The following is a 16637-nucleotide window of genomic DNA, read 5'->3' on the forward strand; positions in this document are numbered from 1 at the left end:
CATTAATATTTTAATATATATTTTATATGATATTAATTTTAGGAGAAATTATACGATGTAGTTTTTCCTATTAATTATGATCTATAACTAGAATTTATTAAGCAAATCTGACAATGGAACGACAGTTTTTGCTAATATTTTAGCTCTATCGTTATATATTAAAACACTATTTGTTCCCATTGAAAAAATCATGTGAAGTCCATTAATGTGCTAAGCAGTTGAATATGTATATAATTAAATGTTTTAAATAATTTTCTTTCCATCTGTTTCGTTGCTTCTCCTTTAGAATCATATAAATAGAACATTATAATTTTTATGTTTGCAAATTAAAATTTATATTTGTTAAACTTGTTAAGATCTGCAAAATTTGAAGGAAAAACTACACTGTATAATTTCTCCTAAAAATAATATAATGTAAAATATATATTAAAATATTAATGCATAATATACATATTTTTATATATAATCAATGTATATTTTTTTATGTATTTAACTAGCGAATGTAATTATTTTTAGCCGACCGTCCAAATATATAAGAGCGGGTCAAGGTCGTTGGGTATTTAAAAGATACATGTGAGTTTATTTAATACAAATAATATACGCGGCAGGTTAAGAATATGCCACATGATGAAGTTAAAGTAAAAAAATTGACCAGGTTAGTTTTGTTAGATAGAAGGGTAAGTTTGTGCCAAAAAACAAACGTTAGGGACATTTGCTTACCAAAAGGTTAACGGAGGGTATTTTTGAGCTATTTTCAATACGTTAGGGTATTGTTAGCCCTTCTGTTAGATATATGGATAAGTTTGAGCCCAAAAACAAACGTTTGAATATTTGCGGACCAAGGATTAACGAAGTATATTTTTGAACAATTTTCAATACGTTAGGGGTATTGTTCCGTAATTAATATAAGCTTATCCTTCCTGCCCCCCAAAAAAATCCTAACAAGATGCAAGAGCAATTTAGTGAATTACCTTTACTATAAAGGAGGAAAAGAACAGGTTTTGACCCGCTTCTCTTTCTCGCTCGTCACTACTCAGTACTCACTACCCAGCACCGCTCCTCCGGAATCCTCTCTCAGTCGCCTCGCCCCCACCAACCAATTCTCTCTCTCCCCCCCGGTGCTTCCACCGCCGCCTTGAGGTTGGTTTCTTTTTATTTTTTTCCTTGTTTTTTTAATAAGTGATGTTACAGTTACGAATTTTTCTTTCTCCCGACTCTTAGTCATAAATAATTACTTTAATCCAAGAGCTTCTGATTTCTTGCATGGATATATCAAAATTCCGATTGTGGGGGTCTTCAAAAGCTGAAGAACTTAAACCATTGGTCCCCATTTGTCTTGAAAATTAGACAGAGGGTAACCGAATTTTAGCCCTTGGTTCCCATTTTTCTTGAAAAATGGATGGAGGGTAGTAAACCATTGAGTGTAGCAAAACCCTCTTTTTCCATTAATTCAAGAAATAAGGGAATATAGATTAAAGATTAATACTAATATTAGCAAATAGAGTAGTGTTGTGATGTTTTTTTTTTTTTTTTTGTATAAGTTTGATAACAATGTCTAACAGGTAGACAGAGCAAGTGGTATGAATCTAAAATTAAGATAGTTCTATGGAAACTGAATTCCACCCATAATTAAGGGAAGTCTTTTTCCCCTTTTGGTGGAAGATAAACATTTTCTATTAACCAAACACCAGAGAAATGACTATTGCACATAAAACATTTTCTTGGAAAGTGGCGTTTATTATAGCAAACAAACCTATGTCCTTTTGAGGCTGCTTTCTCAACAGGAAAAGCAGCAAATTCCATTGTGCCGTCAAAGACTATAACAGACTACATTATAGAATGGGCATTGATTTCTTTAATGGGGATGGTCCAAGCTTTTCTAGAAAAATAATGCTTTTATTTTACCAATGCCAAATTATGACATAATATAATCAAAACTAAAACCCATTTGTCTGTTGGGTCTCCTGTGAGTGGAAACTCTATATTAGATGCTAGAGCATAGAAACATTTAAATCCTTATTATGTAAGCAAAAATGGCATATGAAGGTTGTGGATGCGTATAATCAAGACTAACATGTTGCATAAATAAATTATTTATTGCTCTTTCAGTTCGATTTTATATGCATTCTTTTCTTTTTAGTTTGTTAAAAAGAGATTGATACCTTTCTATATGTGAACCTTTTGAATTTAAGCATTCTCATTTTACCTTGATGACATTCTCCTTTAAACGTTACATGACAGTTTAAGACCACAAGATTTTAGGAGTATCTTTGGTAAGAATGGCAGGCGGTGCGGGTGCAGGGCGGGTTCTGTCTGAACCCGCACAATTTCAACCCGCCCCGCATAGGATTTAAACCCGCATTCACCCGCTCCACACTCCACCCGCTTTCACCCGCCCCGCCCCACAAATTTTTTAAATAAAAATTCTCTTTTTTTTGGGTGCTTTTTTTGCCAATAAAAATTAGCCGAAGGAAATCCTGATTGTTGTCTCATATGTTCCAAGTGACTACTACATAAATTATGAGGGAGTTATAAACACATAGCTAAAAAGCACAATATGATGCCAATTTTAAGTGTTTATTTCTTATTCTTGTGTATTGAAATGTCCGAATCGTAAGACTGAATTGTCTTTCAGTTATTATAAAAGGAATAAGACTAAATTTTGTGGACTGTGATTTGACAGAGGAAATGCTGCTGATACATTTGTTAGCAACTCTTTTTCAACTCATCAACTCATTTTCCTCATCAACTCATTTTTCTCATCAACTCATTTTCCTCCAATTGGAGGAAAATGTTTTCCCTATCAAAAGTAGGGAATTTTGGGCAAGGTGGGTTGAGGAGAGTATCACTCACCAACCAAACAAAGAAAAATAAGTGATAAAACCATTCATTTTCCTGGAAAATATTTCCATAGAAAACATTTTCCTTTATACCAAACACACCCTAAAGGCGAAATACATAAACGACCCCTCTAAGTTGTCCTTAACGATCAGTTGGACACTTCAACTGAGCCCATTTCCAGTTAGACACTTCAAGCCTTTAATAAAATAGGTCAATTAAACAATCCAAACCAACAAACCACATGCGTGTGTTACACTTGCGGACGATGTGTCAAATGGACAATTCATTAAATGACACGTGTATTTTCTTAAAAATAATTATAGTAGCTTTCCCTTCCACCAAGACCATCTTCCCCACCCCCAATTATTTGGTCAGCTATGTCAACCTTATCACTGTCACCCGCCAAATCACCTCCACTCTTTTTTTTTTCAAAACTAAATAAGAAATCGTCCTAACCCACTTGATTGATACATTTCCACACGCGAAGAACCAATTCTCAAATCCAATTGCGGTGGAATTGGAAGGTTTTAGATGGCTTTTTATTTTTACTTATCATATTTGGGGTAAATGAGGGAGATGAAGGAGGTGATATTGGATCATCCGAATGGCAACATTGTTTTCCTAGCCACAAAATAAACCTACATACAATAACAACGCCGCATGCATTTCCTGTGGAGTTTCTACCATTTCCAAGGAGGTAACCCAGAGAACTTGTCCACTACTAACTCCACGATGATCCATAATTTCAACTTTTAAATGCTAGTTTCTGAGTAGTAGGGACTAGATATGTGGAGAGAAGGAACAGAGTAGTGGTTGTGATGGAAGTTCTGTCCCCTGATGTTTTTTTTTATGCGAAATCGGGTGGTTTTATGGCATGGAGGGGAAAGGTGAAGAAAAATGTTGGGGGCAGAGAAGGTTAGCATCCGGGTGGAGGAAAAAATTGGAGAAGGAGGTGTGAGAATTAGGTGGGGTCCACATTGAATTTAGGTAGAAAAAAAGAGTAAAAAATTTAATTCTAAATAGTTTCACGCGCTCCAATATGAGTGTAAGACACAAATTTTGCCATGACAGCGTAAGGTGTCTAAGAGACACACTTCTACCCAAGCAGAAGTGTCTAACTGAAGTGTCCAGCTGATCGTTAAGGACAACTTACAGGGACTGCTCATATATTTCGCCTTTATTAAACTCTATATCCAGTCAAATACCGCCATATTTATTGAGACCAAGTATTATGTGTTGAGAAAAAGATAATGTGCAGTCACTTAGTTGAGAAACAAGGACAATCAAAAATTTAGTTGATAAACAAGGAGAACAATGAGCTATCTTGTTGCTATCAAAGTCATTAATACCCTAATTCAGCCATAGCAACTGGTGGGAAATACACATTATTCTTGTCATTTTGTGTAGCACATGAAAGTTCTTGTTGAAATTATTGGACCTATGTTTTAGTTGTGTCCCTAATTTTCTTTCTATGTTTGGGTTGTTGCTATTCGTTGTAGGAAGGAAAATACATTTACCATGATTGAATTTTCCTTTTTTAGAGGAGAGTATGGATCTATCATAATTGGCGATTTCCTTTACTTGCAGTAAAAGACAACAGGCTTCTATAGAATCGAGGAATTTCTTTCTCGCTTGGTGGCATCCACATTATAGCCTTTCATATTGAGAGACTTTAGTTTAGGGAAATAATTTGGGAGATAAAAGTGTTAACCCTCACCTGTGTGAACCTCTTTACTAGTGAGTTTTGTGAGTTATGTTGTACTTCCTTTTATATTCTCTTTTGATTAGTGAACTGTTCATCTCCACCTAGGGGCGTACGTCTAGTAGATCGAACAACGTAAATCATTGTACTTCCTTTGGCATGTTTCTCTTTATGCTCTAATTTACCGTTGTTGTGTGCATGCGTTGTTAGATTGCACAATATCCCGGGGTTTTGATCCTAACACTGTGATCTATGAAGCTTACGATATGTAACCTCTTCATGCCATACTTTGTACTTGTAGAATAAGTTTTATAAAAATTGGATGTGTGGGAGTGATGACTGTTTTGAAATCCATCCTAAGTTCAATTGGGAATTGGTTTTTAACAGCTCATATAACCTGCCTGACGAGCTTTCCTTTGACATTGATTCATTCCACCTGATTATTAAGATTGACATTGAGTCTGGATTGATCTGTGCAAGCCTTTTGAAGTATGTTGTTACTTTCTTGACTAGAACTTAAAGTTGGATTTGTTTATGCAGCATGTGTGAAGCATGTTCTATGCAACCTTCACTTATGTTTGTTGGTTCAAATGGTCAGGACTTACAATCGTGATGACAGATACCTATAAAGGAGTTGAAGATGGAAGGGACAAACTTGATAGACTTACAGATCTTCCTATTAATGTCATACACCAGATTCAGGAGTACATGGCTGTTGAGGATGCCACAAGAATGAGTGTCTTGTCCAGTAAGTGGAGACATGTTTGGGCTTCAAACCCGAAGCTCATAATTTCTGTGGACTTCTGCATAAAGAGAAAGCAGTTAGGCACACTAGACATCATTAATAGAGTTCTATTGCAGCATTATGGACCAATTAAGACATTTCTCCTTGATATTTCAATGATACATCCTTCTGAGCACTCAGTTATTGATCTATGGATGCTACATTTGTCAAGAAATGGTCTTGTGGAGCTCACCCTTCGGTGTTTAGAATATCTCAATACTCCTTATAAGTTGCCTTCCTCTGTGTACGGTGTAGAACTAGAACATTTGAGTCTCTCAAACTGCATTTTCAGGCCGCCTTGCAGTTTTAGAGGTTTCCACAAGCTGAAAAGCCTTACACTAAGTCGAGTCGCCTTTCAGTTAGATGTTGCAACTTCTTTCCTCTGTGTTCCAAACCTTAAGAATCTGATGTTTGTGAAGTGTATTGGTCTTACTCACTTAAATATATATGCCCCAGAGCTTTTAACTTTAAAAGTTGTACTCTGTGACATTGAAACGATTAAACTGGGTCCTTTTATGGACTGTCGGAAGCTGCAGTGTTTTGCAGTTATATCACGAGACGAAGTTCCACAGAATGGACAACATGAAGCAATTAACTTGATAAAACTTCTCAGCAGCTGGCCTGAACTTAGAAAACTTCTTTTGGACAGATACTTCATCAAGGTAAGATGGAAATTTGTATCTTTGCATAGCTCAGTACGACATACATATTTGTATATTAACGTTCTTCTGGGGGTTCCTTTTTTGTTTTTGTTTTGGCTGTCTAGTTTTTGTCCTCTGGTAATGTAGCAGGGTTGCTCTCAATGACTTGCACGACCTCGCCTTTTGTGATTACGATTTTAATGACGAAGATCAAGTTTGCTCATTGCTATGCGTTCTTAGAAGTTCTCCTAATTTGAAGTCGCTTGTACTTGTGGTGAGTTGTTGAATTCATGAGTTGTTATTCTTTTACCGAGTATAGAGGTGCAAATCATACTAATTTTCCTTTATACTACTTATAGTTGAGTCACATAAAGAAAGGCTCTGGGGAAGTGGATGTAAATCATTTGGAAGGACAAGGCTGTAGTATTGGTGAATTCAATAACCTTCAAGCTCTGAGAATATGTTTCTTCCATGGTTCAAGAGTGGAATTGCTGTTTGTAAGGTTATTGCTGGCGTCTGCACCTTTTCTCCGGGAGATGATCATTGAAGTAGATAAAAAGGTTAGTGAAAGCTTTCTCCGGGAGATGATCATTGAAGTAGATAAAAAGGTTAGTGAAAGCCACGCCACTAAGATTTCTGAGGAGTTGATGCAGTTTCCTCGACCAGCTCTTACACAAGTAATATACCACAGGTAAGCGATAAATGATTGAGATGACTTGATCCTCGTTCTCACTGCTGTAATGGTTACTGCGGATGTTCTTATTGGCCCCTTATTAACGATTTAAAGTTTCATGTTTGTCATATCTGAATGATATATATAGCAGCACCTAACTTTTTTATTTTTTTGGTACATCTGTAGAAGCTCCTTGTAGCAACAGATCATGATGATATTTGGAAAAAAAGAAACTTGTGAGATAACTGAAATATAATTTATAAATAAAGAAAGAAAGAGGGTACAAAAGTAAATCCTGTGTGTCTACTTCCAAAAGGAGATGAAAAAGAAAATCAGACAGAAACTTGCTAGAATTGGACATGCAACTAGAGACCGCGAACGTGCTACTCTTGTCTATTCTTCAAGGCTGAGGAAGAATACTGAGATATTTTGATGTGATTTTATTCACTAGCTGCAAGCATATTAAGTTATTTGAAATGTAAAGAAGATGGTATCTGCATAATGGCTATTTTTTTTTTTGACATTTTAAAATTGAGAATTGTCTTTTCTTGAGAAATGATTATTTTCCCGTGTCTATGTTTCGGAGGAGAATACTCAAATGAATTGGTATTGTAGTATATTGATTCCCAAATGTCAAGGAGAAAAATAGAATCCTATAACTCAAAGGTTAAGGGGAAATTTTTAAAATTTATGGTTTAATATTTTGTTTACACAATTAGTGTGGCTTTACATATTATAATATACTAGTTACCATTTTTATAAGGTTATCAATTACTTTCCTATCGAGCCGAGGGTCTATTGGAAACATCTTCTCTATCCTCACAAGGTAGGGGTAAGGTTTGCGTACATATTACCCTCTCCAGATCCCACAGTATGGGATAATACTGGGTATTGTTGTTAGGGATGCCAATGGATATTTAAAAACGGACTAAACCAGCTGAATTGTACCGCAACGAATCGATATTTAGGTTTCTTTTAATAAAACTATAGGTTTTTATATGAATCTATAACCGTACCGATAATTAGGGTAGGTTTTTTATTTTATGAAAATAAATCGAAAAAATACCGAACCGTATCGAATAAATTTACATGGAAAAAATATATTTATATATTAAGTTTAAAAATAATAAAGCATTAATATTTTTTTGGGCCTTGAAATTATAAAAACGGTTACAAGTTAACAAGTAATTAAACACAAAATCCTTATTCCTAAATCTACTATACTACTATTGAAACTAAATTATTTTCAGCATATTCACTAGGAAGACACAAGGTATTCTAACGATAATGAGTAGTAAATTACAATGTATTGAATATTTTTTCTTTCGCATGATTTGAATTTATATTTTCGGATGTTTAATCTTTTATAGACTTTATTCTTAAGTCACAGCTTAATATCTTTCCACTCGTGTGATTTATATTCTTTGTCTTTGTTTAGTTTCTTTTACGCTGTTGTAGAATAGTTGATGGATTTATACTCTGGCTATTTTTCATGTTTTCTTAATTCATAACCCTTTAAATAGTAAAAATGTCTAGAGAGTTTTGCTAAGTCCTATAAAAATACGTATGTTGTTGCATTCTGCTTCTACTAGTGACTTTTAAAAAAAAATACCGAAAATTAATCGAACCGTACCGATACCGAAGAGAAACCGACATGATTTATACGATTTCTAAAAGTCTAATTTTGGTTATACATAATAGAATAATCGAAAAATTGGTATGGTACTTATCAAAAAAAAAATAACCGGCCGAACCGAACCATGACACTCCTAATTCTTGTGGTAAGAATTCAAAGGAGACTTTGAACATGTCAGTCCGGGGGTGGCTCATAAAATTGATGCTTAAAGGCAAACTACAATATAGGCCTTAAATATCCTTTGAATCTTGATCTTAAACATGCCATGTCATTCCAACACACGCGCGCGCGCGCGCACACACACACATATATATATATATATATGTGCGCGCGCACGCACTTCATTTGTTATATTTTATGTATTTTAATTTAACTCTAAATGAAGTTTAAGAGTATAATTTATTTTAAATTTTGTAGTGTTAAACTAAAGACGTGTATAATATACCAAAAAATATCCTTTGACTCTTGGTTTAAATATGTCGTGTCATTCCTATGTATAAGAGAGTGTGTCGTTAAGGCTAAAATGGAAAAGTAGGATTAGAAACTTACTTAATATAGAAAGATATATTTTCTTAAAATAGACTAAAACAGAAAGTGAAACAATTGGTTAAAGTTGAAAAAGAGTATTTGAAGTTGAAATTGAGAAAGATATTTGGAAGTTAAAACTATTCTTTGCACATAAATTTTTCACTTAAAAAATATTGAATTTTGTGACTAAAAATTATTATTTCACTTGAAATATTTCTCGAATTAATTTTTGAACTTTTAAAAATTTCAATAACAATCTGAACTTGAAATGATGCTAATTTAAGATTGTTTAAATAATAAGAATTAACGAAAGAGAGAGAAAGAAAGCAAAATTTATTATGCATTAATATATGGAAGTGAAGGTTTAATATTTGTATATTACAAAAATATTAAATAAATTATATATTATATACATCATATAAAAGAATTTTAGTAAGTTGGGGCCTCACAAATTTTGGACCTAAAGCAAGTATTTTACTTGCTTTAGGCTTAAGCCGATACTCTGTCACCAAGTATCTCATTTATATGAAAGTGTTTGATTGAGTATAACGAGAGGTTCAACTTTCAAATATGTTTCTATTTTTACTCCTTCGTATAAAAAATAAGTTTTTATATCAAGTGGCTCATAAGTTTTTGGGAAAATTAAAGAAATTTAGGTTGTGTTTGGTATAACGAAAAATATTTTTCCATTTTTCACTGTTTGGTTGTTCAAAATAGTTTGGAAAATATTTTTCTAGATATCACATTTTCTTGAAATTGAAGGAAAATGAATTCCCTAGAAAATATTAGGAAAACATTTTTCAAAAACTCCACGTATCCTCACATCTAACCCCAACCCCCTCCCCCTTCTCTCCCCTACCCCATCTCTCCCACCCCCTCTCCCCAAAAAAGCATTTTTTCAGATTTCAATTTTTTAATTTTTTTTTTGGTATTTTTACTTTTCTGTAATTTTTTTCTACAGCACCCCCAGACCCTAGCGCCCCCTCCCCCCCGGCAATTTTTTTATCTTTTATTTTCAATTCAATTCTTTTTTTCTTCTCAGTTTATAGGTTCAAAATTTTACGAGTTCCAAAGTAAGATTTATGTGTTTGGAAGTTTGCAGGTTTAGAAATTATAGAGTTTACGGGTTCGAAAGTTTATGCAATTTGTGGGTTCAGAAGGTTGTTGGTTCGAAAGGTTTATGGTTTCATGTTTATTTTATCTAAATTATTTATGAATACTTTTGAGAAGTTATTTTCCTTAATTTGCGTATCAAACACCGGAAAATGAGTAAGATTACTAATTGTCCAAGAAAATATTTTCCTGGAAAACATAAAATATTTTTCGTTTTTCACTGTTTGGTTGCACAAAATAGTTTGGAAAATATTTTCCTAGGTATCATATTTTCCTGAATTTGGAGAAAAATGATTTCCCTAGAAAAAGTTAGAAAAACATTTTCCAAAAACTATACGTATCCTCACATCTAACCAAACCCCTTCCACCTTTCCTACCCTCTCCCACCTCTCCCCCCTCTCCCACCCCCCTCTTCCCAAAAAGTCATTTTTTTTTCTTTTTTGTCACCACCCACTCTGCTAATCCCTTACCCCAATTTTTTTTGTATTTTTAATTTTCTGCCCCCCCTCCCCCACACCCCCAAAAATTATATTTTTTAACTTTTTTTTTCTATATTCAATTTTTTGTTTTTTTTCACTTTTCTGCAACCCCACCAAATTTTTTATTTTTATTTTTTATTTTCAGTTCAGTTCAATTCTTCTTTTTTTATTTTATAGGTTCAAAATTTTACGAGTTTCAAAGTTATGAGTTCGGAGGTTTATATGTTTGAAAGTTTACGAATTTAGAAATTATTGAGTTTATGGGTTTGAAAGTTTAGCGGTTCGAAAGTTTATGGAATTTGTGGGTTTGGAAGGTTGTCGGTTTGAAAGTTTATGGTTTTATGTTTATTTTATCTAAATTATTTATGAATACTCTTTAGAAGCGTTTTTCTTTAATTTGCGTATAAACACCGAAAAATGAGTAAGATTATTACTTGTTTTTTCCAAGAAAATATTTTCCATTATACCAAACACACCCTTAGCAGAATTACTTTTACTATAACGAAGGAAAATAAATTTTTTGATTCTATTTGTGGCCGCTTCTCTCTTTCTCGCTCGTCACTACTCACACTACCCAGCACCCGCTCCTCACCCCCACCTTCTGCTATTCCCCGGTGCTGCTGTGGCCGCCGTGAGGTTGGTTTCTTTTTTTGTTTTCTTGTGTGATTTTCTTTTCGATAAGTGATGTTACAGTTATGAATTTTTGGCTCTCTCAACTCTTAATGATAATATAAATTCATTAATCCAAGAATATACTGCTTCTCAAACTGATTTCTTCATAAGCTTAACAGAATTTGAGCAGTTAAATCATTGGTCCCCATTTTTCTTGAAATTAAACAGAGGGTAGTAAACCATTGAGTGTACCCAAGACCCACTCTTTTCATTAACTCAAGAAATAAGGAAATATATATAAAAAATTTAATAATTATATTAGCAAATAGAGTAGTGTTCTGATGAAATTTTTGACTATAAGTTTGATAACAATATCTAACAGTTAGACATAGCAAGTGGTATCAATTTAAAATTAAGATAGTTTTAAGGAAAAATGAATTAAGGGAGTCTTTTTCCCCCTTTTGGTGGAAGGAGTGCATTTTCTATTAACCAAACACTAGAGAAATGACCTTCTCACAGAAAACATCTTGGAAATTGACTTTTGTTATACCAACATACCTATGTCCAAATATCAAAATGAGCTATTGTCTATCCAAGAACACCGTATGTCCTTTTGAGGCTGCTTTTTCAACGAGAAAAGGAGCAAATTCCATTCTGTCGTCTTCATCAAGACTTGTAATAAACTATTTTAGAGTATTGGCATTGGTTTCTTTGATAGTGGTCCAAGCTTTTCTAGAAAAAAATAATGCTTTTATTTTACCAACAACAACAACAAACAACTATATCTCAGTCCCAAACAAAGTTAAGGATCGGTGATATGAATCCTCACTTCAGTAAGAGTATTTAAATATATACATAAATAATACTCCCTATGTTTCAATTTGTTTGAACCTTTTTAGAGTATAAGGGTCCAATTGTCTAATTTGAAATAAAATTTACATATTTAGAAACTACATAATAAGCACTATAAGTCACAATATTTGAAAATCAAATATTTAAAATCTATTTGCAAAAATATAGTCAAGAAAACGTTGTTTGACTCCCCAAATAGTAATAGGTTCATTTTTGTTAAATGGAGGGAGTAGTAATAATAATAATAATAAATAAATAAATAAAAAAGTAATAACACTAAAAGTTCTCGAACAAATTTAAAGCCTATATTTAACTAGTAAGTATCACCTATATGATTCTTTTTGAAATTGATGGTTAAGGATGATGAAAGAAGTGGCTGAAGGAGAGAAATTGAAGGAGGTGGAGTGGCAGTGAGGTCGTCGCTTGGTACTAACAAAAAAGGTTATTCAATCCACTAGTGCAATTAAAGGTGCGCAGCCTCTTCTGAAGCGGAACAAGAAAGAGCTCATAACCACTGCTTGTGAACAACTCTCCTCAACTTAAGGCGCACACGAGTAGTTGAACAAATGAGAGGTTGTCGATGAAGGGGTCAAAGGTTGTGCTTGCGATAATACGAAGGTTGCGCAAGACCCCTTCAACCTCGCCCCCGTGTTAGCTTGCTGGCGATTTGGTCGGCGAGCAATAGGTAGTTGGGGGAGGAGGGTGGAGGAGTGGGTAGTTGGGGGAGGAGGGTGGAGGTCTGATTGGGAAGGGGTATCACATGTGTAATTATTTGATTGTCCATTTGACATGTCAACTGGGAGTGTATGCCACGCGAGTGATTTGTCCAACTTGGGCTAGGAGATATATTCTTGCCAAGAAAAAGTATCTATCTGGTCATTAGTTAAGCTGAAGTGTCTAACTAATAGTTGGTGCCAACTTTGAGTGTCTATCTATGTATTTTGCCAATTTAATATATTAATTATCATTTTTATGAGGCTACTAATTATGGAGTAGTAATATTTATTATGGAGATTTTCTTCCCAAATATCATATAAATTTACTTATAAATACCTTGCCCTGGGAAAAATGTTTTTGCATTCTAGGTATGTCCGCCTCTCTCTTTCTCCCTAAACCCTATTCAGTACCCGCTCCTCCGGAATCCCCTCACTCGCCGCTGTGAGGTTAGTTCCTTTCTTTTATTTCTGTTTGACTTCATTTTCGATAAGGATGTTATAGTTGTGATTTTTTTCTTCTCTCAACTCTGAGTCATATAATTTAATTAATCCAAGAGTTTACTACTTCGTAAATTGATTTTTTACATGGATTAGTTGACCTCTCTGATTAGGATTACAAGTTAACAAAATATCCATATATACCGATAAACTTCTCTATAACAATTTCGTTTGTTCCGATTATTTTTTTTGGCTTTTATAACGATTGTCTGCTATACACCTATAACAATTGGATGTTTAAATATTATTTGGCCATTGTAGAAAAAGATTTCCAAAAAATTCAAATTTTTTAACGTTATAAAATAAAAAAATTATTTAGATTTAAAATCTCAATGAAATTTTAAATAGAAATATATGTGCAGATCTTTGAAGGGTATGAAAATTTTAATGATAGAAATATTTATTCATGCAATTCTTTATCATAAGTGGTGCATTAAAAATTTAAAATATTTGTTAGATTTCTAGAATTATTATTGGTAATTTTAGAGATTTTATTTCTATGAAGATGCGTATTTTATTACCCAAAGAATGGGATGTATACTTTTGAAAAGTTTTTATTAGCTGCTAAAATTCAAATGATGAGTATGAAGAAATAGAATTCCTCCATAAGAGGCTGCCTAGTTGCATGTGAGAGTTGTATAATACGTCTCTTTTGAGAGTATATGTCAATAACAAGATTTTTTATGCAAGTCAGATCTTCCTATACCAGTCACCCTATACAACAATATTTCGTCATAAAAGTCAAGTTTTTTTCGGAACCGATTTTTCCTGTTATATTTTAGCTCTCTTTAACCGTTTTTTTTTACCTATAACAGCAGAAACCATCTTTATAAGAGTACGCTCTTTCTCTCTTTATGTAATAACCAAATATAAAAATGAGCTATTGTCTATCCAAAGAACACCGTCCTCTTGAGGCTGCCTTTTCAACAAGAGCAGCAAACATACATTCTGCCATAAACTGTATAATGGCATTGCCATTTGATTTTTGGTATGTTATACATATTTAGCTTATGTGTGAAAAACTTTATTACTAACTCTTTTCTAGACAAACACCGCCAAATAAATGAAACGAAGGGAATAGTTTTTATTGAGACCAAATAATAAGCATTGAGAAAATATGAAAATAATATATATTTGCTGGAGTGTATCTCTTTAAGGGTGAATGCTGTGAAATTATTCTCTTGATATTTTATACTCACTTTTATATTCTCTTTTGAACGACAAATTGTTCATCTCCACCTGTGGGCGTTAATCTAGTAGAGCGAACAACGTAAGTTTTTGTACTTCCTTTGGCATGACTTTTTTATGGTCTAATTTACCATCGTTGTGGGCATGCTTTGTCAGCGCAATATTCTGGGTTTCAATACTAACATTATGAAGTCTACGATAAATAAAGCTGAATATTTATAATCTCTTCATGCCATACTTTGTACTTGGTAGAATAACTTCTATAAAAATTGAAATTTGTAGAATGATGACTGTTTTGAATCTCAAACAACCTGCCTGACGAGCTTTGCTCTCATATTGATTCATTCCCATCTGATTATCAAGATAAGCGTGAGTCTGGATTGATCTTATACAAGCCTTTTTAAACTATGATGTTACTTTCTTGACTAGAATATAAAGTTGGATTTGCATATGCAGCATGTGTAAAGCATTTTCTATGCAACCTTCACTTATTTTTGTTGGTTCAAATGGTCAGGACTTACAATCATGATGACTGATACCTATAAAGGACTTGAAGATGGAAGGGACAAACTTGATAGGCTTACAGATCTTCCTATTAATGTCAGACACCAAATTCAGGAGCACATGACTATTGAGGATGCCGCAAGAATGAGTGTCTTGTCCAGTAACTGGAGACATGTTTGGGCTTCAAACCCGAAGCTCAGAATTTCTGCGGACTTTTGCAGAAAGAGAAACCAGACAGGCACAATAGACATCATTAATAGAATTCTATTGCAGCACTATGGACCCATTAAGACATTTCTCCTTGATATTTCAATGATACATCCTTCTGAGCTCTCCGTTATTGATCTATGGCTGCTACATTTGTCAAGAAATGGTCTCGTGGAGCTCACCCTTCGGAGTTTAGAATATCTCAATGCTCCTTATAAGTTACCTTCCTGTGTGTACGGCGTGGAGCTAGAACATTTGAATCTCTCATACTGCATTTTCAGGCCGCCTTGCAGTTTTGGAGGTTTCCACAAGCTCAAAAGCCTTAAATTAGATGGAGTCGCCTTTGAATTAGACGTTGCAACTTCTTTCCTCTCTGTTCCAAACCTTCTGGATCTGATGTTTGTACGGTGTAGTGGTCTTCATCACTTGAATCTATATGCCCCAGAACTTTTATGTTTAACATTTTTCTATTGTGGCATTGAAACAATTAAATGGATTTCTTTCAAGGACTGTCAGAAGCTAAAAAGTTTTGCAGTTATACCACAAGAAGAAGTTTCACAAAACAGACAACATGAAGCAATGAACTTGGTAAAACTTCTCAGCAGCTTGCCTGAAGTTAGAGGACTTATCTTGGACGGATGCTCCCTTAAGGTAAGATGGAAATTTATATCTTTGAATAACTCAGAATGACTTCGTACATAGTTGTAACTGTTAACGTTCTTATATTTGGGTTTTTTTGTTGTCTAGTTTTTGGCTTCTGGTAATGTAGCAAGGAGGCTGTCAACGATGCTCAATCACTTGGACAGTCTCGAATTTTATGGTTTCGATTTTAATGATGAAGATCAAATTTGTTCCCTTCTATGCATCCTTAGAAGTTGTCTGAATTTGAAGTTACTTAAACTTCTGGTGAGTTGTTGAATTCATGAGTTGTTACTCTATTTTCCGAGTATAGAGATGCAAATCTTACTAATTTTTCTTTATACTACTTATAGTTGAGTCGGATCAAGAAAGGTTCCAGGAAAGTAGATTTAAATCAGTTGAAAGGACAAGGCTGCAGCATTGATGAACTCAATAACCTTCAAGCTCTGAGAATACATAGATTCCATGGTTCAAAACTGGAATTGCGGTTTGTAAGGTTAGTGCTGGCGTCTGCGCCTATTCTCGAGAAGATGATCATTAACGTAGATGAAGAAGTTAGTGAAAGGCAGGCAACTAAGATTTCTAAGATCATTGGCGTCTTCGCCTATTCTCAACCAGCTCTTACACAAGTTATATGCCAAAGGCATCAGCCTTAAGCAACTTTCTTTCTTCTATAAATAGGGAGTCAAAACAATTCATTTACTTTGTAGTCTTTATTTTATACATTTCTCTACTTTATTTACTTTGTACTCTTTATTTTTATAACCGTTTAAGATTTTATTTAATATTTTCTTTTCTTTCCTTTTATTATTTTCATTTGTTGCTAAGCTAAAGTCCTTTAAAGTCTTTTAAATTTTTTTGGGTTATTACAGTATCATTAATAAATAATTTTTTATAACAAAAAGTCACTTATTAGTAAGAAAAATATATATTATAAAAATAATAGTGTCATCACTATGTTTCCTTGGTGAAAAATGTCCAAATTCTATACACCGATAATATAAAAAATATTTACATAATTCGA

The 16637-nt window shown here is 33.8% G+C and overlaps 2 protein-coding genes across 13 annotated transcripts; both read left to right on the forward strand.

The window, feature by feature from the left end:
• The first annotated feature begins 991 nt into the window (after positions 1 to 991).
• Positions 992 to 7197, forward strand: LOC104100777 (F-box/FBD/LRR-repeat protein At1g13570-like). Of its 7 annotated transcripts, XR_011411861.1 has the most exons (6): positions 997 to 1140; positions 5084 to 5989; positions 6094 to 6242; positions 6328 to 6528; positions 6577 to 6659; positions 6828 to 7197. XR_011411861.1 is itself a non-coding variant. In XM_070188038.1 (4 exons), exons 2-3 carry the CDS (start codon positions 5156 to 5158, stop codon positions 6223 to 6225), a joined length of 966 nt encoding a protein of 321 aa, XP_070044139.1. In that variant the 5' UTR covers positions 992 to 1140; positions 5142 to 5155; the 3' UTR covers positions 6226 to 6242; positions 6328 to 6807. The 7 variants fall into 7 exon arrangements, 4 of the variants coding, with proteins under 4 accessions (XP_070044139.1, XP_070044136.1, XP_070044138.1 ...); XR_011411860.1 differs by having other exon boundaries at positions 6328 to 6659; XR_011411859.1 differs by lacking the exon at positions 6828 to 7197 and having other exon boundaries at positions 6577 to 6807.
• Positions 7198 to 10910: 3713 nt separating this feature from the next.
• LOC104100776 (F-box/FBD/LRR-repeat protein At1g13570-like) lies at positions 10911 to 16415 on the forward strand. 6 transcript variants are annotated; one of them, XM_009608089.4, is made up of 6 exons: positions 10928 to 11033; positions 12947 to 13024; positions 14546 to 14632; positions 14778 to 15625; positions 15722 to 15880; positions 15967 to 16415. In XM_009608089.4, the coding sequence occupies exons 4-6, from the start codon at positions 14789 to 14791 to the stop codon at positions 16267 to 16269; spliced, it is 1299 nt and encodes a 432-aa protein (XP_009606384.1). In that variant the 5' UTR covers positions 10928 to 11033; positions 12947 to 13024; positions 14546 to 14632; positions 14778 to 14788; the 3' UTR covers positions 16270 to 16415. The 6 variants fall into 6 exon arrangements, with proteins under 6 accessions (XP_009606385.1, XP_009606386.1, XP_009606384.1 ...); XM_009608091.4 differs by lacking the exon at positions 12947 to 13024 and having other exon boundaries at positions 10920 to 11033; XM_033657286.2 differs by lacking the exons at positions 12947 to 13024; positions 14546 to 14632 and adding an exon at positions 12221 to 12725.
• The last annotated feature ends 222 nt before the right edge of the window (positions 16416 to 16637 follow it).

The sequence above is a fragment of the Nicotiana tomentosiformis genome, chromosome 11 (assembly GCF_000390325.3).
Source record: "Nicotiana tomentosiformis chromosome 11, ASM39032v3, whole genome shotgun sequence".
Taxonomy (NCBI): Eukaryota; Viridiplantae; Streptophyta; class Magnoliopsida; order Solanales; family Solanaceae; genus Nicotiana; species Nicotiana tomentosiformis.